The sequence below is a fragment of the Chionomys nivalis genome, chromosome 13, assembly GCF_950005125.1.
Source record: "Chionomys nivalis chromosome 13, mChiNiv1.1, whole genome shotgun sequence".
Lineage (NCBI taxonomy): Eukaryota > Metazoa > Chordata > Mammalia > Rodentia > Cricetidae > Chionomys > Chionomys nivalis.
In genome coordinates this window covers 50,987,605-51,009,138 of record NC_080098.1, presented here as the reverse complement: position 1 = coordinate 51,009,138, position 21,534 = coordinate 50,987,605, and the positions used below count along the sequence as shown (strand labels likewise).

Here is a 21,534-nt window from a genome sequence, read left to right as displayed (position 1 = left end):
TTCCTGTAATCCCAGCATTGGGCGAGGGGAGCCAAAGGGTCAGAGAAGTCCAAGGTCAGCCTCGGCCATATGTACAAACAAATTAGAAAGCGGTTAAATAGAACTTTGTATTTTTGTTCCTGGCCTGAGACCCTGATCACTAATCCAAAATTATATCACTGACTTTGTTAAGAAAAAAAAAAAAAAATTAAGAGCCAAGTACTTGGCAGGCAATAGGCTGGGTAAGCAAGGGGGCAGAGTCCCAGGCTGGGAGAAGTGTATCTTTCCCTCATACTTTCCTGAGCGGTCTTAAGTGTTTGTCTCTAAAGTGAAGCTCCTATTCCTGTGTGGTGGTGCATGAAGTACATACAACATTTGATCGCACTGGGATTGTAGTATAGTGAAAATTAGGACTTTGAAAGAGCATCTCTTAGCCACATTCCCTCTACCAGACACCCTCTTCCTAACACAGGTTGAACGCTACTGAACCTCAAAATCTGACATCTAAAACCAACGTGGTTCGTTTGTGCTGACGTGGCGTCAGGGGAAAAAAATGTTAACAGGAAAAACAAAGTTTGTCATAAAAATTCCGTGTCATGAACAAAATTGAAATATTGTATAAAAAGATCTTCAAGCTCCACAAGGCATATATGAGACTTAAACAATTCTGTGTTTAGACTGGGATCCCCTCTCCACGATACCTCATGACGTGTAATGCAAATATTCCAAAGTCAAAGGTACAAAATCCAAAAGCGTTTTGGGTAAGAGACCCCACCTCCGCTGGCCATTTGTTCTTCCTGAAGGGCTCGCTTCCTATCGTGCGGAGCTCCTTACTGGAACAGCTTTAGTATTCCTAATGCACATGCTTTCTTAAATTTGTGAGTGGGCAGTTAGTCAGCTGTGAACTGAAACCCAGAAGTCAGCACGATGACACCCTTCAGAAGAACAAGCAGGCGTTCCAGTTCAGATGGGACTCGGGAAGACTAATTATTTTAGGCCCTCTGGTGCTGGGAGGGCTTGGGGAGCAGGGAGACAGGACTGTGGACTTACCTCCTTGCTGACAGCAGAATTTTCTCATGACCTCATTTTGACTCATTCTCTTGAATTTTCACAATCCAAGCCAACACTGCTGGCCATTGGTTCCTGTAATAAAACGCCTAGTCATTGTATATTTAAGAAAAAGCAATTAGGTGTCTAGTAAGCCCTAAGTTCCCTGCCTTCTGCATGAGCCAATGCCAGATGGACCAGAAGCTTGTTTTGCACTTGTAGTTGTGAAACCTGAAGACACATAGCATCTTACTCTTTCCCCACCTAGTTAAATTCCCTCCTTTCTAAAAGAATCCGCAAAGATAATCTCCCAGCCAGAGTACAAGTCTCCACTAGTCCTGGTTTCTGGTAGCCACTGGCAGTCATTGCATGACTCTCTGTGTTTCTCTGGGGAGGGCACACCCCTTATCTCTGGCCTCATTGGCCGTGTGCTCAGCAAGGTAAAGTGAAAGAAATGTGGTACCCTTTTCCTCTTCGATGGAAACCTGGAAAAATGATATGGGGACAGAAATTGAACAAATACATTCTAAAGTTCAGCTTGCCAAGATGACAAGCCAGAAAAACATTTGGCCCTGGGTGATGTTTGGTACCTGCAGAGCATGAAAGAAAAGCGAGGCCAGTTCCTAGCCAGGCTGGAAGAGTCTCTGTGGGAACTCTTCCCAGCCATGGTTTGTGCAGCTTTTTCATGCAAATACACCCATGAAAAATTCCCATGAGAGCCACAGGGGAAACATGCAAATTCCAGACCACCCCCTCCACATAGAAAAACCCAAGACAATTGAGGACGGGCTCCATGGGCTCTCTCTTTCTTTTGACAGTCTTGCCTTTTTCCGTAATGCTGTGTTGAACAGAAACCTTGTGAAGTAAAAACAGCAGTGTCTTAGATAGAGCTACTCTTGCTGTGATGAAGCACTATGACCCAAAGCAAGTTGGAGAGGAAAGAATTTATCTTGCTTACAATTCCACATCACTGTGCACCATGAGAGGAAGTCAGGACAAGAGCTCAAACAGGGCAGGACCCTGGAGGTGGTCACTGACGCGGAGGCATGGAGGAGTACTGCTTATTGGCTTGCTCCCCATAGCTTGCTCAGCCTGCTTTGTTATATAATCCAGGACCACCAGTCCAGGGATGGGTACCACCCACAATGGGCCCTCCTCCATCAGTCACAAATAGGGAAAATGTCCTACAGTCTTGCCTACAGCCAGATCTTATGGAGGTATTTACTCAATTGGAATTCTCTCCTCTCAGATGACTCTAGCTTGTATCAAACTGACATAAAACTAGCCAGCACAAACACAAAGATGAAGATGCCAGGAATAAGACACTGGGCATGTCCAAGGGCGTGTTTTCTGTACAGATTCATGATACTCTGTTGCCCTGTAGATGGTAGAGAACAGAGTAAACCCTGTCTTACCGAATCTTGTTTGGACTGAACAGGGAGCCACTTAACCTCAGTCCACTGCGTTTACCACTAGCCAGGCAGCGGCTCCTGAGATTGTTTTCCTAGGATTTGGGCATTGGGTGAGTTGAAGATGGGCTAAGACAGACAGGTTTCCATCCTTCCTCCCCAGTCTCCCTGTCTTAGGCCGAAGTGACTCGGGAACGCTAGGCTAATCTAGAAATAGCCGGTGACTTTTATTGTGGTGGGTCACCTTTTCTTCCCACTGTTACCTGGAAGCTGAAGATAGGAGCTCCTGTAACCTACAGTGGCTTCCTTTCCCCACGACAACGAGACAAGAGAAGAGAACAGGTGTGTGCTGGTGATCCTGCCAAGCTGGAAGCTGGCTTCACAGTCTGCATAATTTCCATGGAGTCCTAGTCATGGACTTTCTGTCCTTGACCCATGCACTATCCCTGCTTCTCTGTCCACTAACTACTGCTTGCCTGCTGCTCTTGTGGCCCTATCCCTTTACTCTGGTCCGGATCATTGCATCAGACTGGCCTTGAGCAAGGTCCCCATGTCTGTCTTCTGCCCTGATGTTGCCTCAAGACAAGGCAAGATTTGCCATCCATCCCCACGACAAAGGTAGGGCCAACCCCAAACGGACAGCATTTGTTTAAAGAAATGATGCACCTGCCTGTAGCTCAATGGTACAGTGTGTGCTAAGCATGTACACCGTTGGGAGCAGTGAGACCCCAGATCCTAAATTTCTTGTAATCCCCTGATCTGAGTGCCTACAGCTGCTCTGAGCACGAGACCTTCAGGAGTTCCTGATGGCAGGAGAGTGGTTTCTGGTGGGTTTGGCTAGAGCGTGGCTATCTCTATATAATCTGACCCTGAACACAATAAAGGGGGCATTCTTGGGGAATTCAAGGATGACCCATGCTGCTGTCTCTCTGTCTGTGTGTATTTGTGTATTTTAACCTCCAGCCCCCTTGCCCGAAGCTCGCGAACTGGGTGCCAGCGCACAGCGCACAGACACGGGCGCAGTGCGCAGCAATACACATCCCTGGATTCCCTCCCTAACACCCACACCCAATAAACTATGATTTAGTGGGCATGTACAGTCCTTGCCATCACCCCTAAACACCTATTTACATTGCATTTGCGTTGTGTCCAGTATTATGAATTATGGCAAATGATGTAAAGAATGCAGAAAGTATGTAGGTTCCACATACTACTATAGCATTTTCTATAAGGGACTCAAGCATCTGAAGACCTGGGGGTCTTAGAAACAATCCCCTACAGATACCCACTGGGAACTGCGTATGTAACTCAGCAAATGCAGTTCATACTACTGTTCATACCTGAATAGTTCTGGCAGTTCTTCATTTCTGAGGAAACAATTGCAATATTTGTGCATCCTTAACTTCACAGAAATGCAGTCAAGAAAAGCTAAAATAAAATGTCAAAGAGGAAATAAGACATGGGGGAGGTATGTTCATGTTTATATGCAAGTTGGTGGTTTCACGTTTATTTCTGATTCACACTTTGCTCCTTCTAGTAAGTCTGCCTGGGGGCCGTGGTTGTTCAGAGGGCATTACCCAAAGTAATGCCATTCGGTGGGCAGTGAAAACTGTTAATGTGTCTAAGAAACAAGGATCTCCTTTGTCTCTGTAGATGCCTCACTGGTGTGTAAACATGGGCTTACGCTGCCCTCTAGTGAACACCCAGCGCAACAGCACGTGCCTATGACCTCTCCTCCTTTTAAAGGAAAATAAGATCCATAGACTTAAGGACAAACAAAAATGGCATACCGTTTTTTTACAAAATTATCTGTAATATTATTAAATTCAAGGAGTCACTGATGGCAAAACAGAAAAGTATTTTCATAGAAAAAAATGAAGGCATACAACTGTTTCAAACATTGCTTCACAACAGGATATGTGGCGAGAAATAAGTCACTATCTGATGCTGTCACCTTGCATACATTGTCGAGTAACTTATGCACACCTAGATGCTCAGTGTTGTTTACTATGAACCCGGAGGTGCTGCTGGTATAGTACATAAGCTCTCGCTGTGTAGCCCAGGCTGGCCTTAAACTCACTGTCCTCAGGCCTCAGCCTCCAGAGTGCTGAGATTACAGGGCATGCTAAAACATGGGGCACACCTTTTTCTAAGTAGAAACGCTTTATGATAGCATGTAACACATCCCACAACAGAATCATTTAGCCTCCTAGAGCATTAGGTATTGCATATCATTCTATGTGCCGTCCTTTAAAATGACTGACAGGGCAGTAGGCCTGCCTACACCAGCAACGCTACAGTCATGTGGGAGTGGACTGTGCCATGCTAGCTGTTGCAGCGGCAGCTAGGATATCCACAAGGATATGAATGTTCCCTTTCCCTATAATCCTACGAGACCACTACCGTGTCTGCAGTTTCCCCCTGGCCGGAGTGTTATGAATTACAGTGGATTCTGTATTGCCCATGTATAGAAACACACTGAATATCATATGCACGTATCTACATTTAAATGAGCTGTAAATCGCACATATTTCACTCAACATGATTTATTAATACATTACTTTGATATCGTTCACTTGGTGTCATATGAGACTTTCCTGGGGCTGGGCATCTTAACACACCCCCTACATGGAGGACTGTATTCTGCTTTCCTGCATGGCAACTCTACATGGGAAAGGGCACCCTTGGTGCCAGCTAAGAAAGAAAAAAAACAGAAAAACAACCTTATTGGTGTCAAAGCTCCCAATAAAACAAGTCTCTGACATCTGATACACCCCTCACATCCTCTGGTTTCCCAAAGGGGCCAGATTTACCAGAAATTCTGAATGACTATTTAGGTATTCATATTATTCACCTGATGAATGGGCTCAATTTCATTGCTCTCTAGGAAGCACGATCCGTGGGCATCTGGTATTTTTTACATGCCAACTGTGAGACAGCTGATGTTCCTGGAAATAACCCTTGCCCTTGAAGGGTTCATGGAGGAGCAAGGGTAATAGGCTCATGAGCAAATGTTGACAGAAAGATGCCAGTGTCTTTTAAAGGTGGTCTAGGACCCTCTTGGGAAAGGGCTGGTGTCTGGACGGCACCAAGAAAAAGCATGTCCCTCCTCAGTGCACCACTTGCCAGGCCAGCAGTGTGACTTTGTCTGTGGCTCTTGCCATGCTCCCTTGGCAAAGAATACAAAGTACTGAGAATAGAACAGCCCAGGTGAGAGGTTCCATAGCTAAGGCTGGGCATTCCAGCTACAGTACTTATCTATTTCTGCATAACAAAGGACTCAAAAGCTTTGGCTTGCGGTAGTATCTGTGTGTTCGTGGTCTGAGCAATGCTTAGCTGGATCCTTGTTCTAAGTCCCATGAACTACAGTCCCCGTGATAGGAGGCTCAGCAGTCATTGACAGGATCCAGTTCTTCATGAGTTGCAGAACATTAACTGGGAGCCATCTTGCTTCCTGCTGTGTGTTCCAACAACAACACAGCAGCTTGCTTCATCATAGCCGAGTTTGTGTACCTTGTATGTGGAAGGGACATCTCGTTGTTTTTGCAATACTTTATTGGCAAGAAATTCCTTATTTCTTCCAGCCCCTACATAAGGCAAAGGTTAAAAGTACTGGGAAGTGGGAATCGTCTTCTTAGGAATCTGACACAATACTTAGTAATGTCCAATGGCTAGCTGGCCAGGTCTTACACAGTTACTGAGCTAATACTAGGAATTACAGATTGAGCAAGATTTGATCTTGTCCTTGAACACCTCCCAAGTGCAGAAACACAGAGGCATGAACCATGAGGATATGGTCTTCTAAGAGGAAGGACTCAGGGAGGCTTGGAGCAGCTCTGCAGCTTGCTTAGCCTGGATTTCACAGAGTTGCCTGGGAAGTCCCAAGGAAGCCAACAGAAACCATGAGCACTGTGCCTAGGAGGAGGTGAGAGCTCTGAGTCATATCTCCTACATCAGCTCAGGATTGGTCTGACAGCCACTGGAAGAAGCCCAAGTAGCCCTGGGTACATGGAGAAGGATCACAGTCTCTGGGCTCTTGAGAAGAGGCAAGACTGGCAGCTGCCTCACTCAGATCATGAGATGATGGGGATCCGTACCAGCCGGCCTGGCTCCACAGCTGCAGAAGTTTGGGAGTTAGCAGCTTTAGTGACATATATTTTATATAGGATCCATTCCTTAAGATTTATAAATAGTTTGTCACCCTCCAATCATAGACCACTTCCCTCACCCTCTAAAGAAAAACATCCTCACGGCCCTTTGCAGTTTCTACCTTCACTCCTAGCCCCAACCACGGTCCTGCTTTCCGTCTCCCCGAATCAACATTTCTATGAAATGGAATCGTACAATCAGCATGATGTTTCTTATGATGTAAAATGTCAATTCTTCATGCTTTTAATGGCTAAGAAATATTCCGTTATATGTGGACATGCCACATCTTAGTTATCACTCACCAGCTGATAGACATTTGGATTGTCCCCAGTGCTATAAGGCATGAACATTTGCTTGTAGCTTTTTGTCTGGGCATATGTTTTTACTTGTTTTGTACATGGAATTGCTAGTTATATAAAATCGTGTTTCTTTTTAAGAAAATGCCCTGTTTCATCCTGTTGCCAGGAGGCTAGCAGAAAACTCTTGCCTCTCTAGGTCCTTCTTGGTCAGCATATTGGGACGTCACAATTACAGGGGATACCAGGTGGTACCAACCAGAGCAGGCTCCTGCACAAACACGGAACTTCCTTGGTACTTTATTCATTTTCTATTGTAGTAACTGACAATTTAGAAAGAGTATAGTTCATTCATCTATGGTTCTGGAGGCTGAGGGTCCAACGTAGGGGGTTGTACATGGGTCCTAGATAATGAAGACTGCAGAATCCCAAGGTAGTGCAGGGCATCACATGGTGACACCGCAAATATGCAAACTCAGGCTTCTCCTCTCCTATAAAGGCCTTATAAAATTATCATCACGAAGGCTGGAGAGATGGCCCAGTGGTGAAGAACATTGACTGCTCTTCCAGAGGACCAGGGTTCAATTCCTAGCACCCATATGGCAGCTTACAGCTGTCTGTAATTCCAAGAACTGACACCCTCACACAGACATACATTCAGGCAAAATACCAATGCACATAAAATAAAATAAATAAATTTTAAAAAAAGAAAAAAATTATCATCATGGGTGTCCCAACCTCTTGACTACATTTAATATTTGTTATTCCCAAAGGCCCCATATCTGAATTCCACCAACAGTTGAATTTAAGGATTAGGTTTCTTCCACTCTTTTTTTTAACCACTTACTTTTTCTGTTAAGTTTTTTTAATTTATTTATTTTTATTTTATGTACATTGGTGTTTTGCCTGCTGGTATGTCTATATTAGGGTATCAGATCCTCTGGGAACAAGAGTTACAGACAGTTGTGAGCTGTCATTTGGGTGCTAGGTATCGAACCCAGATCCTCTCGAAGACCAGTCAGTGCTCTTAACCTCTGAGCCATCTCTCCTGAGCAGAGGATTAGGTTTCTGGTACTGGAAGTTTGTGAGGCTTAAGCCCTTACCCTAAATAGCCCATCAAGCCTCTGTCCCACTCCACCTTACTTGTCTCAAACATTGTATACCTCTTTCAAGCCTGTGCTCTCTCTCCCCCTGCAGGTGTGGTGGGCTGGGGCTGGTGCTGGCCAGTGCAGGCTTTGGTATGCTGACGGCGCCCATCATTGAGCTGCACAACCAGAAAGGCTACTTCCTGCACCACATCATCTTTGCTTGTTGCACTCTCATCTGCATCATTTGCATCCTCCTGCTGCCCGAGAGCAGGGACCAGAACCTGCCCGAGAACATCGCCAATGGGGAACACTACACGCGACAGCCGTTGCTGCCACACAAGAAGGGAGAGCAGCCGCTGCTGCTCACCAACGCGGAGCTCAAGGACTACTCGGGTTTGCACGACGTGGCTGCAGTGGGGGATGGGCTGCCAGAGGGGGCCACCGCCAATGGCATGAAGTCCATGTAGCTTGCTGGGCCACACCACTGTTCCGCCAGTCCCCCTGAGGCTCCGCTGGGGAAAGTTTGCACACGGATTTAAGACCAGAGAGAGGACGCGTGGCTGGGGGAGGAAGTCCATCTCTGCTGCTGACTCTGCTCAATCGTGAGACTTCCAACTGGTGTGGGGAATTCTGTCTTTCCAGACATCCGAGGAACAGATCTGAGAAATCAGATGTTTTGGAAATAACCCTTGGAAGACTTTCTTTTCTGCCATTAAAAGTTTGTATTTATTTTGGTCATTTTTACGAGAAGCACTTTATCCCCTTCCCTCTCACTGATCATCAAGTGGAGCCTTCTTCAGGAGTGAGGCAGGGTCACTCTGAGGAAGTCCCTGGAAGTGACCAATGCAGTAACCAGTCCCCTCCCTGGAGGCCAGCCTCAATTTTCTTCTCCACTCAAGGAGACAGAGGTCATCTGTAGGCCAGGACCCCTACCTCCAGGCTTGCTGCCGTGGACAGCAGTGCCTCTCAAGTGGAGCATTCTTGGGACTGCATTTTAGACAGAGGAAAATGTACATGAATTGGGTTTTTTTCTATAGCCTGTATATTTTAAAGTTGGGGTTTTTTTTTTTCTTTCTGTTTGTAAGGTCGTTTCCTCCCCGTGTGTTGGGAAGCAGCCCCCAGAGGGTCATAGGAGCCAGCGCCATCTTTCTTTCCTTCAGGATCATCCTTTTGTACTTGATCTGGAAGTTTTTGTGGGGAAACTTCCGTACTGCACCGGAAACCCTACACGGTGAGAAAGCACCCATTTCCGGACACTGGGTTTGCTTAGTTAAGTCCGCAATAGCCGTTGTGTCTGAGATGTCTGTTCCTATTAAGACACTTTCCCAGACTGAGTTCCAGCAGCAAAGGTCCCTCTTCCCCAGTCAGCTCTGTTGCCAGCACTACTTGAAAATGTGGTTACTTTCAGAACTCCAAACAACAGGAAAATAACCGAAAAAAAGATGACTAAGGCAAATCCCAGGAGGGAGCCTTGCTCTCCCACACATGGCCGCCACCCACATCTCCAACACACACCATAGAGAGCTCCAGCTTGGATGGCTGTCACTCTGACATCACAACAGTGCCCAGGGCACCTGGAGGCGGTCCACCTCATGTCTTCCTCAATGGCTTCCTGCCTGTCACTCACTCAGCACAAAAGGGTCCTGGGAAGGAGTGCAGGTTGCTCACAGGTGAGGCCACGTGGCCTTTAGTCCTTGAAAGCAGCAAGAAGAGAGAGAAAGCAATAACTCACCAAAGCTCAACTCCATCCTGTGCCAGCCACCAAGGATGTCCCTTACCTGTGTCCCCTCATCCGACCCGAGACAGCGGGGCCCCAAGGCTGCTGAGAAACCAACCTCTGGACCTCTTTCAGCAGCTCAGGCGCCAGCCTCTCTGGGCACCGTGGCTTCTTCTCAACCATCTGCCTTGCCTCTTGCCATGCGTCTCTACCATATGTTCTTCCAGGGAAATCACGGTCTTGGGCCTATGTGGGCAACTACGTGACTTCTAAGTGGCAGTTGCTCAAAATTCAAAAGCTAGAAAATGCTTGAGTTTATCCCCTCCCAGCTCCTTGTCTGGTCTATTTCTTACAGCTTCTCTGCCCCATTTGATAGATAACATCAGCAGAAGCCAGCTGCCTTGATGACAACCTCCTGAGGGCAGTGCTGGGATGTGCAGCCATGTTTCCAGTAGCTGGCCGATGTTCTCTTCCATGCCTGGGGTCCTGACGGCTTTGCTTGAGGACCAATGTCTAGGAAGGAAGTTGGGTGGCCAGTCCCTGATATCTGCTCCCAGTCCAGCTTCCCTTCCATGCCTCGATGTCACTACACATCCTCTCTCCAAAACCTCTCTACATCTGTGCAGCCTTTGTGTGCCAAACTTGTAAGATACCTTTCACCCTTCCCAGGGTACCTGCTACCACGTCACCTGGCAGCAAACTCTCGTTGATAGAGAATGAGACATCCACATAGCCGAGAGCAGCCTTCCACTGGCTGTGCTGTCCTTCTTAAGAGCTTTGCTAAAACCACCAGGGAGGTAATGTCAAGGCGCAGCACTTCCGAACTTCTTGTCAAAGTCTCCAATCTCCACCTCCAATGACAATGGTACAAACACTGGGCCAGCGCAGACAGTGTTAATGGCTACAGCAATCAGAGCCAACCTATCAGGGATTAGCAGGGGCCAAGGGACCACCAGCCAGAGGAAGTTCAGAAGGCCGACTGCTGGCTGTGTCTTGATCTTGACTTTCGTGCGGCAACCTCAGGGCCCGCTGAGTAATTCAGTTTCTGCTTCGGAGCATGGATACCTGAAGTTGCTGGAACACCTCATGAAAGGTAGCCAAAACAGGAAAGTTTGCCTGTAGCTAAGCTTGTTGTGTGGTCTGATCGAGTCAGAAAGACAGCAGGACACCCAGGCCTCAGACACTCTGGCCTAGCTCCATAGGAAGATGGTCACAGCCCAGCTCCCTGTTTCCAAGCTGCCATCCCTAAACTCAGTCCTGTGTTCCCGTGGGTAGATGCTTCTCAGGCACTGGTCCTTTGTGTTGGGCTCCTCCGTCCCTGGGGACCTCCAGGGCTGTAGCCCTCTCCTCTCATTCCTGCACCTGTTTTCATAACTAATGCACAAATGTGCACACCTCAGACAGGGCTGGAACAGTTCTTCATTTTGCTCTTTACTAAGTCAGATACTATGAACTATCTAATTATTAGCACCCAAGACGAATAGGAAAAAAAGGTTTAGATGTTTTTGTGTTTTAAGATTATACTCACCTACAACTGGAGGACAGGGCTGATAAATGGGTTTGGCTACAAAATGGAAAGCAAGCAAAACCAGATCTTGTAAAGGAAATATCACACGCAGTCATAACTACTTCCCAGAGCCAAACAAGAAGTCCCTGAACTGGAAGTGCCATTCAAAAGAATCTTGTGACCATGACATACCCAGCCCCTGGGTGGCACACAGGTCGAGGGAGGCCCACACTTCAACTCCTCCTCCGTGTTCTTAAGGACACCACCTCACTCTAATAATGTATTGTGTGTGTTTTGGAGCAGTATGGTGTGTTGTGTCTAGTGAGGAACGCTTCCCTACCTCTGTCCTCTGCAACCCCGCCATGCGTGCTTTTATCCCAAGAGCCGCGTGACTGTACGTGTTGATGGGGGCAGTACCTGTTCATAGCACAAGTTTATGTTGAGCTCTGAACTGTCATTCACAGCTGCGTGTCTGCATGGTGTCGCATCTGTTGTACCTTTGGGGAAAATTTGTATGTAAATGTACAGAAATAAAAAAATTGCCCCACTAACAGATTTCCTCTGGAATGTCTTCCCTACCTCACCTGATGGTATCCACAAAGGGCATTTCACTACCACTGAGGACAAGTAATAAAATCCTCCATGTTGACCAGACCTCCCCGCTCACTACTTTCAAGGCTTCTTTTGTCAGTGGCCTTTACTTGCCCTGGGGATGGTGGGGTCTCATTCTGCTTGAAGAGTCCTAGTCTTAGGGGGTAGTCAGAGGCTGAGACCGGATTAACCTTAACTGTTTATGTGATTCTCAAACCATCGGAGAATTCAGCACATTTAAGAGGAATTTTTTTTCTCGTTTGTGTTCTGCTAACCTGTGGCCTGAGGATTCCCAGAGAGGTCAAGGAGCGACTATCTACACTGTGATTCTGTGAGGAAAGACTGATAATCCAAAACGCTCTTCTCTAATGTAGTATTTTTTAACAAGAAAACAATATTTCTTTAATAAAGCATTTATACCAAACTCTTCTCTCCATAGCTGATTTTGTGTTATCACTATTCTGTCCACTGGGCTTTCAGCACTGCAGAAACACTGGCTGAGGCCTCAGAGGTTGGCACGGCAAGTATGCAGGAGGTAGCTCCTCAAACCACAGACATAATTACTCTTAAATGTCCTTATCCTGCCCTTGCGGGGCTCAGTGCAAATGCCTTAGCACGGTGCAAAATAATTATAGGCCCTGAACTGTCTACTGTCAACACAAAAGTGTCCAGGGAGGACCCCAAAGAGAAAGCTCTTTGGCAATGGTGGTCAAAACATGGTTTTGTCAAAACATGGTTCTCAACACATGAACCTCTGGTGGAAAATCACAATTAGAGCCCCAGCAGTAGTCAGGAAAATGCTAAGGACTAAAAATGGCCAAAGGGCAGGGACTAGGGAGAAAGGAAAGCAAAGGTGACAGACATAACAGCAAAGTGGCCTGAGGCACTGGTGTCCAGAAAAAACTACTGCTACCTGTCACAGCTTTTACAGTTTGCAAAGCATTTCTACACACTTAGCAGGCTAGGGATTACTGTCATTTCTCAGATGGGAAGAACAGCCAAAAGAAACTAGACTCCACAGAGACCACAAATCTAGAAAGCTGCACTAAGGTTCAAATGTAACTTTATAAAACACAAGTAAGGTGCCCAGGCAAGGCTTAGAGAGAACACTGGGAAAGTGCCCCCAAGGCTGATCTATCAGTTCACAAGACAGAGCCTCAGGACCTGCCACACAAACCTAAAGCATAGCTACTGGGGCTCTTAACTCTGACCGGATGTGTGGAACACAGCAGCCACTAATTTCAACTGTTTCCAATTACACTTTTGCCCCTTCTCCAGAACCAAACAGTCAGGAGTGTGTGTGTGCTGTCTGCCACTTTCCTTCCTGCCAATGCCTGTCAGCCTGAGCCTTCTGATGTCCACACTAAGAGGAGACAGCCCAGGAATAAACTCTTTAAAGCAAGGTATGAATGCAGCCTGAAACAAAACCCACGCTGTTTATTGACACGTAATTTATACACAAGTTACACACTCTTCCCTCTGCCACTCAGAACTTCTCGGGAAACGTCTCCATTTCTTCCTTGATCCTGTTTTCTACAAGTAACGTGAAGTTGCTGTCTGTGTTGGAGAGGTTGTAGCTGACAAACACCTGTTTACTGGTCTTCCTGGCTAAAAAGAGAAAAATATGTTGACAGTCACGACCAAAATACACTGAGTCCGTGTTCCACAAACATGCCTAGAGCTGGGAAGTGCTTAGAAGGAGAATGGGGTTTGGAGAAGAATTTTCCAGGGCTAGACATGCGAATGGACATACTAGCGTCCTCCTCAACTCTGGAGCCCTGGATTTAATACAGGCCTATGCAGCAGCAGCAGCAGCAGCAGGAGCAGCGGCGGCGGCGGCGGCTCAGCAAGAACTACAGTCTCTGGCCCATCCTGACTCCTGCAGGAGAAAGATACAGTGTTGGGGCCAGCAGCCACTGCTAGAAAGCTCTTGGGTAACTGCACACTAGTATCTGAGAACCCCTATTCTACATGGGGCTATGGCTTCAAAGGTTTGGGGATTTTGCTCTTTCAGAAAAACAGTCAAATACTGAAGTTCTCCATCATCACCGCCACCTCTATCACTTTCCACTCTCCTTCTAGGAGAATGCTTATTTTATGCATTACATATGTGTACACATATACACACATGCATGCATGTGCATTTTCTAGAACCGATAAATAGGTGAGGGACTGATGGAACTGAAAAAATGAAGCTCAGCTACATGCTTAGAATGTGGAAGGCAATACCCCAAGCAGAAGCAGGCAGCAAGCCCAAGCCAGTGTTTCATTCACCAATGTCTGGGCAGTGGCCTGACCTCTTCCTTTGGCCTCACCCATGCCCAGGGCACAGGCACAAACTACTTTTCATCTATCAGAACACCAATCCGTCACTCATCCTTCCCTCTAGTCCAGGGACCCCACCTTCCTCTTCAGGCAGAACAGCAGGCAGTAAGGCTGAGTAGTCCTAATACTCTGATTAAAACCTGCTGTAGAATATACTGAGCTTCATCCAGGTGGTGACTGTCTCCCTCTGCAACTCCTACCTGCAGTCGAAGGAGGGTGTCAGCGAGGGCAGAAGCAAAGCGGCCTTCAAGCCTGGGTCTTTCCTGCCCCATCACAACCTGAAACTTCTGGGCTCCAGACCCTCCTTTGTAAATCAAAGGCAATAGGGCCTCTGACTCTCAAAGACCTTTTTAAGTATTTTCTTTATTAGTTATTCAAGATTGTGCTTGTTTGTTTTCAGATAAAGGGATCTTAGGGAATATTCCGTTGACTGGGCAGCTGATGCATCCTGAGAAGAGCCCAGTCTCTGCCCTGAGAACACATGGAGGGTTTGTTTTTGGGTTTTAGTTTCCCTGTATGGCCCTGGCTGTCCTGGAAATAGCTCTGTAAATCAGGATGGCCTCAAACTCACAGATCTGTCAGCCTCTGCTAGAATGCTGGGATTAAGAGGAAGTGCAACCATGTCCAGCTCTGTTGTTTTCTTTTCTAGGTTTTTTTGAGACATGGTTTCTCTGTATAACAGCCCTAGCTGTCCTGGAACTTGCTCTGTAGACCAGTCTGGCCTCCAACTCAGAGAGCCACCAGTCTCTGCCTCTGTGCTACAATTAAAGGTGTGAGCCACCATACTTAGGGTGTTGTTTCTTTTTTAAAAAAAGAATGTAAAAACAAATAAATGAAAGGATGTAGCCAGGCATACTGGCACACATGTGTAAGCCCAAATCCCAGCACTTAGGAGGGATCGAGATAGGCAGTTAAGCCTATGCTCTAGCCCAGCCAAATCAAGAAAGACAGATTGTCTTTAAAAAAGGAAGAGGAGGAGGGTATCTGGACAGAAGCAGTTGTTCAGTTAGCACAGAAGACGGTGCCTTACAGTAGCTCACAGCATTTTCTTTGGGCCAGCCACCAGTTTGCTGCATGCAATGTCCCCTGGGGTCCCAAACAGTGCTCTGCTCAGCACAAGGAGTAGAGCAGGGAGACCCAACAAGTCTCTCCCACCCCCACCCCATCCACCTCTCTGATCCCATTCCCTTGGGTACAGGAGGGAGTCTGGGAATTGCTAATTTAGATAATGATCTGAGAACAGGTCAAGTATGGCAAGATAGTGAGATCCATCAAGACCAACCAGAGGGGCTGGAGAGATGACTCAGAGGTTAAGAGCACTGATTGCTCTTCAGGAGGTCCTGAGTTCAATTCCCAGCAACCACATGGTGGCTCACAACCATCTGTAATGAAATCTGGTGCCCTCTGCTGGCCTGCAGGCATACATGCAGACGTACTGTACACATAATAAATAAAAATAAATCTTTTTTTTTTTTTTTTTTTAAAAGACCAACCAGAAAGGGGCTATAAAATCACAATGCTTAGTTTGTCCTCTCAGTGGCAGTGGTGTGGCCTTCCCCTCTCCCCATGGGGGCCCACTGAACTGTAGTTCCCATCAATCTAATTGCTAAGGGACCACTGTATCTGTGACTCAACCTTCCAGGCCCATCTCTGCCCTGAAAGGCGACCAGAGCTCAGGGTCTCCTCCTACATGCAAAACTATGGTGCAATGCTTCTATGGTCACTGAGAGCCCTGCAGCCCAGCTTTTATCTGTCTACTTTTGTCTTCCATAGATGTTATACTGCAGGACACCTCTATTTTTATCATAGGTTACTGATCCCTGTCCAGGCCCAAGGAGATCAGTCAGCCTGGGTTTTTGCTGAGCACTGTGCAGCACCAGACCTTTCAACATTGCAGCAGCCACGACAGTCACCAAGTCACTGCACAAAACCTGGTGTTAGGCCTCTATCTCATATTCTTGAGCCAACGCTGCATTTTTTTTTTTTTTTTGGTATGAAATCATTGGTGGCACACACTAGGATATGATGAAAAGGCAAAAGCAGAAGAATCATGAATTTGAGGCCAGCCTGGGTTATACCTTAGGGCCTGGAGAGATGGATGGCTCCGCCACTAAAAACAAATGCTATTCCTGCAGGAGACCAAACTGGAGTTTAGTTCCTAGTACCTGTGTCAGGTGACTCACATCTACCTATAACTCCAACTTCAGAGGATTTAATACTCTCCTCTGGCCTCTGTGGGCACTACACTCACATGGACAAACCCATACTCAGACATACACATATATACATTAAAATATAATCTTTAATTAAAAAACAAAATTCATGGCATGCCAAATAAATTTTTGCAGCCCTTCTCTATCAGGGACTGTCCCCATATATATGGACCCTTCCCTCAACCCTGTCTGCGTGGACATGAGCACACAATCCTCTTGACATAATGCGTTAGCACTTCTGTATGTAAAAAACACACAAGGAAGCACTGAGAAACAAAGGTGCATCATGTCCCCCACTTTGACGTGATTCATGGGGAAAAAAATGTAAACACAAAAAAGGTCAAAAAGTCTTGGTTTAGGTTCAGCAGAAATTCTTTCCTATAAACTCAAAATTACTTCCTAATAAAAAGTTTGCAAAACAGCTCATGCGTCAGGTCTGTTTCTAGGTTAGGTCCCCGAAAGTTCCTGTGACCTCTATCTACCTCTCCTCTAGCCATAGGATATGACAAGTCCGAAGCTCTCCTGAATTGTTGGCATTCCTCCTGGGCTGTATGGTAGCTGCTTGTGTGTAAGTCACTGAAAATGACAGATCTTCCTACTTGTTAAGAAGATACAATTTTCTTTGTACAACTCCAAACACAACTGAGGTGTGAGTTTCTCAAAACTGGTAATTGGGCTCTTTCCCATCAAATGCCCCTGGGTAAGATTCGGGAGTACCCTGGAATCACTGGGTTCAGAAATGACTAGGGATGCTGGAAATCACGAAGACTGAGTCATTGATGAAGACACTCCGTACATACAAGTCAGGGGCAAGTGGGGCTGGAGATCATAAAACACAAGATATTACCTGAATCACCTGAGTATTTGTAATTTAAAAAAAGGCACAGGTGGGAAGAGTGGGGCCTTCAATCTCATGCTCTTTGGTAAACACCCACCCTACTCTGCATTCATACTAAGCCTGAGAAACAGTCTTCCCTGCAGTACAGAAATTGCCACGAGCCCCAGGGAGCCACTCAGAGCAGCTGGCCCTGGGTAGAATTTATCCTCTCCCACAAGGAGATGATATACTCATTGAAAGAAAATATATCTGCTCGTGGATGCAAGTGGGGAGCCAAGAAGGATATGGGAGCTTCCAAAAGTTCCCTGGGATCAGGATACTGAGGCAGCTGACACAGGTACCTACATGTACATGTGTCCCCTAAAAAGACCAAAGGACAGAAGTCTGCTTCCAACGGTAATGAGGCAGTGGTCCCTAATATGAAGGTGCTTTATTTCTGAGGTCACATCTGGCTGGTTACAAACACTAACTGTGGGTACATACCTAAGCGCTGGGCAAGGCCAGAGGAGGTCGTGTCAGAAGTGTCTCCAAAAAGAGAGGTGCACACAGGGATGGGGTCCTAAAAAGGAGGGAAAAAGAACAAAAAGTATACCGTGAATTGTCCTCAACCAGGCAGCTTTGGTTTCTACACAAGGCATCAGGGCAACAAGAAGACATTCAAATGTCCCCAATCAAAAGCCAGATGACCCTAACACAATAGAGGGAGAAAAATTAGGGCAAACAGAGCCATCTGTCATGGGACCCATGGAGCTGTTAATAGATTCTAGGACCTATTTCACATAAAGTGATTGCTTTTGTGTTACAAACCCCAAAGAATGCTGAACAGCATTCCAACCAGAAGGGAAGCAAATGAACTCATTAAGGCCACAGCAAGAAATGTGACCAAAGTCTGGGTGCCTGGCCAGTTCCTCGGCTGATAAGCAAGGTCCTGCCCTCCTCAGGAAAGCCTACAAGAGCACAGCTCTCACTCCCTCAAGGCTTGTGAGGACTTCTGAAGATGAATATAGTGACCTGGGAATTTGAAAAGACAACAGCTACCAGCATCCAAACAGCAAAATTAAAGCCTCGTATAAAATTGGTGACCAATCTTGTTTTGGCTAAGAAGCAATAAAATCTAACACAGTAATGTGGAATTATCTTTTTGTGCACTGTGAGGATGTGTCATTCTGATTGGCTTAATAAAAAACTGAATGGCCGATAGCCAGGCAGGATTTTCAGGCACAGAGGACTCCAGGAAGAAGAAAGATGGAGTCTCCAGGAGATGCAGAGGACACAAGACATGTTGGAGGCCAGGTAAAGCCCCAAGTCATGTGGCAATATATATATTAATAGAAATGGATTAATTTAAGTTATAAGAGCTAGTCAGAAACAAGACTAAGCCATCGGCCAGGCTTTCATAATTAAAAAATCTCCGTGTCACTATAGGGGAGCTGATAGTCCTGACAAAAAAGTCCAACTACATCTTGGGTTCAATATCCAGCAGCCCCCTCAAAAAAACTTGTTTGAAAAGAAAAAGCCCATCCACTAACTTGCTCTGGGGTTTGGTACCCTTGCCATGATATCCAGGTGGAGACAACTGGATGGATGAAACATCATTTCCTAAGGGCTTAAACTCACTTCATTAGCCAAACAGAAAGCAAGGTTGTTTTGTTTTGTTTTGTTTTGTTTTTTTAAAAAAAAAGGAAATCAATGAATCCATTTTTGACTCTTTTGTTTTTTTGACTGAAAAAGATACAAAAGTACAATGATAAACCTGCTGTTTACAGACTCTGAGTTCAATATTTAGCTGAAACCTAACTATTTACACTTAAGCCTCCTGAAGTAAATCTACTTTAATAAACACACACACACACACATCTGGGTCCTGGTGCAAGGAGAGCAGAGGTATTATCATACATTTGAAGAACCAACCTTCGTTAAAGTAAAATAAGAAAGGAAGGACTCGAACCCTGGTGGGCTCCGAGCTCAGGGGCTGGGCTGAGTGCCCAAGGTGAGATGCAAGCGTGGACTGAGGCTCAGCATCACCAGTCAAGAAGCAGGCCTAGAGAACTCCAGCCCGAGGTATCCAGGGAAAGCTCAGAGGAGAGCTGAAGTCACTCGGGGCTACACGTGACCAGCCTCACTCCCACTAGTCTCTCCTGTTCCAGAACCCCTCCCCAGCGGTCCCCACTTGTCAACTTCCGCCCCGACCCACCACACTGAGGTCCACAAGGCCCTTCAGTTTCGGCCCCGCCCCCAAATGCGCACCAAGGAAGACCCACCCCTTCCTGCCCAAGCTCCGCCCACACTCACGTAGCGGCTGCACATGGCCACTGCGAGGTTGCGTAGATGCGGCGTCGCCCCCACCCACAGGAAGAGCGAATCTGTCAGCCGCATGACGTGGAAGTGGACGAGCTGCTCCCAGAGCCTTGCGCTGAAGTTGTGAAGCGACACGTCCCCGCTCGCGGCGCCCTGCTGCTCCGCCATCCCGCCCGCCGGCCACTTTAGCGCGGGCGGCCAGACCAGAGAGAGCGAGCGCTGAGAGGCCCGATGCGCTTTCACTTTCAGATGCGCGCGCCGGAGTGGGGCGGGGCGAACGCGAGGGGGCGGGGTCTAGGAGATGCCTTTGGCCTGCTCTAGACCTAGTACCTTGAGAAAGGTACGTCTGTGAAAAACCCTGCCTCGCCTAGGTGTCTGATGGTGATTCTGGGGACCCTCTGAACGGCCCTGTCCTTTCCCTTCTCCCCAGTGGACCGTGTTAGTGGGCTGTTTGCGCAGACTTTCACTCTGAGCGCTTTAGCAGCCGTCACCTCCCACTCTGTCTCCTGGCTGCAAGCCTTGGACGCAGACAGCCCTACTTAACAGCAGCGATCCCGAGAGACAGGGTTTCTCTGTGGCTTTGGAGCCTGTCCTGGAACTAGCTCATGTAGACCAGGCTGGTCTCGAACTCACAGAGATTCACCTGCCTCTGCCTCCCAAGTGCTGGGATTAAAGGCGTGCGCCACCACCGCCCGGCAAGAGAGACAACTTTAAAAAGGAACTGAATAGACTATGGCGGGAGAATGGGCTCTTCGGAGACAGGTGCACGCGTGTACACACACACACAGTTGCCACCATGTAAAACATGGGCCTTGTAGAGTGAGAAGTGAGAAACAACTTGCGAGTGCGTGGGAAACCCTATGGAGCATGGTGCTATGCCTGCCCAGGGACCCTTTAATTTCAATCACTGAGACACTGAAGTGTTTGGAATGAGACCCTCGGTGGGTTGAGAGAGGTGTGTAAACAAACCTTCCTGTCCAGTTTGCCAAGCTTTTTACTGCTGACTTGGAGTCTCTCGTACCTGTAGGAGATATACTTAAATTTCCAGGAATTCTAAGTGAACTAAAGTGAAGTTTAGGAGGGTGATGTGGTTTGCATATGGCTTGTGGCCCCTAAGATTCATTGGGAGTTGTTTTGGTTCCAATGGGAGATCATGGAATGATGGGAAGATAGGACCTGTCTGGAAGACCCAAGTCACCGAGGATAAGAAGGTGTTTCTCTGGTAGAGGTCCTGAGATAATATTATAAAAGCAACAAGCCCAACTGCACCCATCTCTTTCTGCCTACTCTTGACTCAGGCTGTGACCTCGACCCTGAGTTGTCTTCCTCTGACTGTGGTTTACCATGAAGTCCTCACCACAACCCAGCATAATCAACATAATGTGTAGTGATATTTTAGCAAATAAAGCTTGCCTGAAGATCAGAGCGCAAAGTTAAGCCTCTGGAGGCCAGGCAGTGATGACTCACACCGTTAATCCCAGTACTTACTGCACATATTTCAAATGTACAAATTAGGGGAGCGGAAGCTTGGAGGGAGTGGGGGATGGATGTGACCAATATACATTAAATACATGTATGAACTTTTTTTTAAAAAAACATACAAATCGAAGTTTTAACATCTGTATAATCCATTGAAACCACCACCCAAAATCTAGTAACCCTCCCAAATCCCAGTATAATCACCCATCCCCCTGCTCACCGCTAGTCTACATTGTTGCTATAGGTTGCTGTGCATTTTCTAGAGTTTTATATGACTAAAATAAACCACATATTTGACTTTTCTCTTGCATCTTCTTCATTCAGTAGAACCATTTCAAGACCCTTCCAAGTGATCAGTGCTACACTCGTTTCTATTACTGAGCTGTGTCCTATTGCATGGATACCACCATTTGTTTACCCATCCAGAGGCTGGTGGTCACATGGGTGTCTCGGTTGTTCTTGGCTTTACAGTAAAACTGACGCAGATATATGCATACAGCTAAGCTTCTGTGTGCTTTCATTTCTCATAGAAACAATCTAGGGGGAGTATGGCTGCTTCCTACAGTTGTGTATTTGCACCTTTTAAGAACCTGCCTAA

The 21,534-nt window shown here is 46.7% G+C and overlaps 2 protein-coding genes across 4 annotated transcripts in view; one reads left to right on the top strand and one right to left on the bottom strand.

Annotated features, from left to right (window-relative positions):
* Window positions 1–11,847, top strand: part of Slc22a23 (solute carrier family 22 member 23) — a 159,277-nt gene extending 147,430 nt beyond the window's left edge. For both annotated transcript variants that reach the window (XM_057787306.1, XM_057787305.1), the window contains one exon: window positions 8,078–11,847. In XM_057787306.1, coding sequence (XP_057643289.1) covers window positions 8,078–8,435 — 358 coding nt within the window. In that variant the 3' untranslated portion in view covers window positions 8,436–11,847. The remainder of the gene's footprint in view (window positions 1–8,077) is intronic.
* Window positions 11,848–13,189: 1,342 nt separating this feature from the next.
* Psmg4 (proteasome assembly chaperone 4) lies at window positions 13,190–19,688 on the bottom strand. Of its 2 annotated transcripts, XM_057787957.1 has the most exons (3): window positions 19,452–19,678; window positions 17,643–17,718; window positions 13,190–13,391 (listed from the first exon to the last, which is right to left on the bottom strand). In XM_057787957.1, the coding sequence occupies exons 1-3, from the start codon at window positions 19,623–19,625 to the stop codon at window positions 13,270–13,272; spliced, it is 372 nt and encodes a 123-aa protein (XP_057643940.1). In that variant the 5' UTR covers window positions 19,626–19,678; the 3' UTR covers window positions 13,190–13,269. The 2 variants fall into 2 exon arrangements, with proteins under 2 accessions (XP_057643940.1, XP_057643941.1); XM_057787958.1 differs by lacking the exon at window positions 17,643–17,718 and having other exon boundaries at window positions 19,452–19,688.
* Between the last annotated feature and the right edge of the window lie 1,846 nt (window positions 19,689–21,534).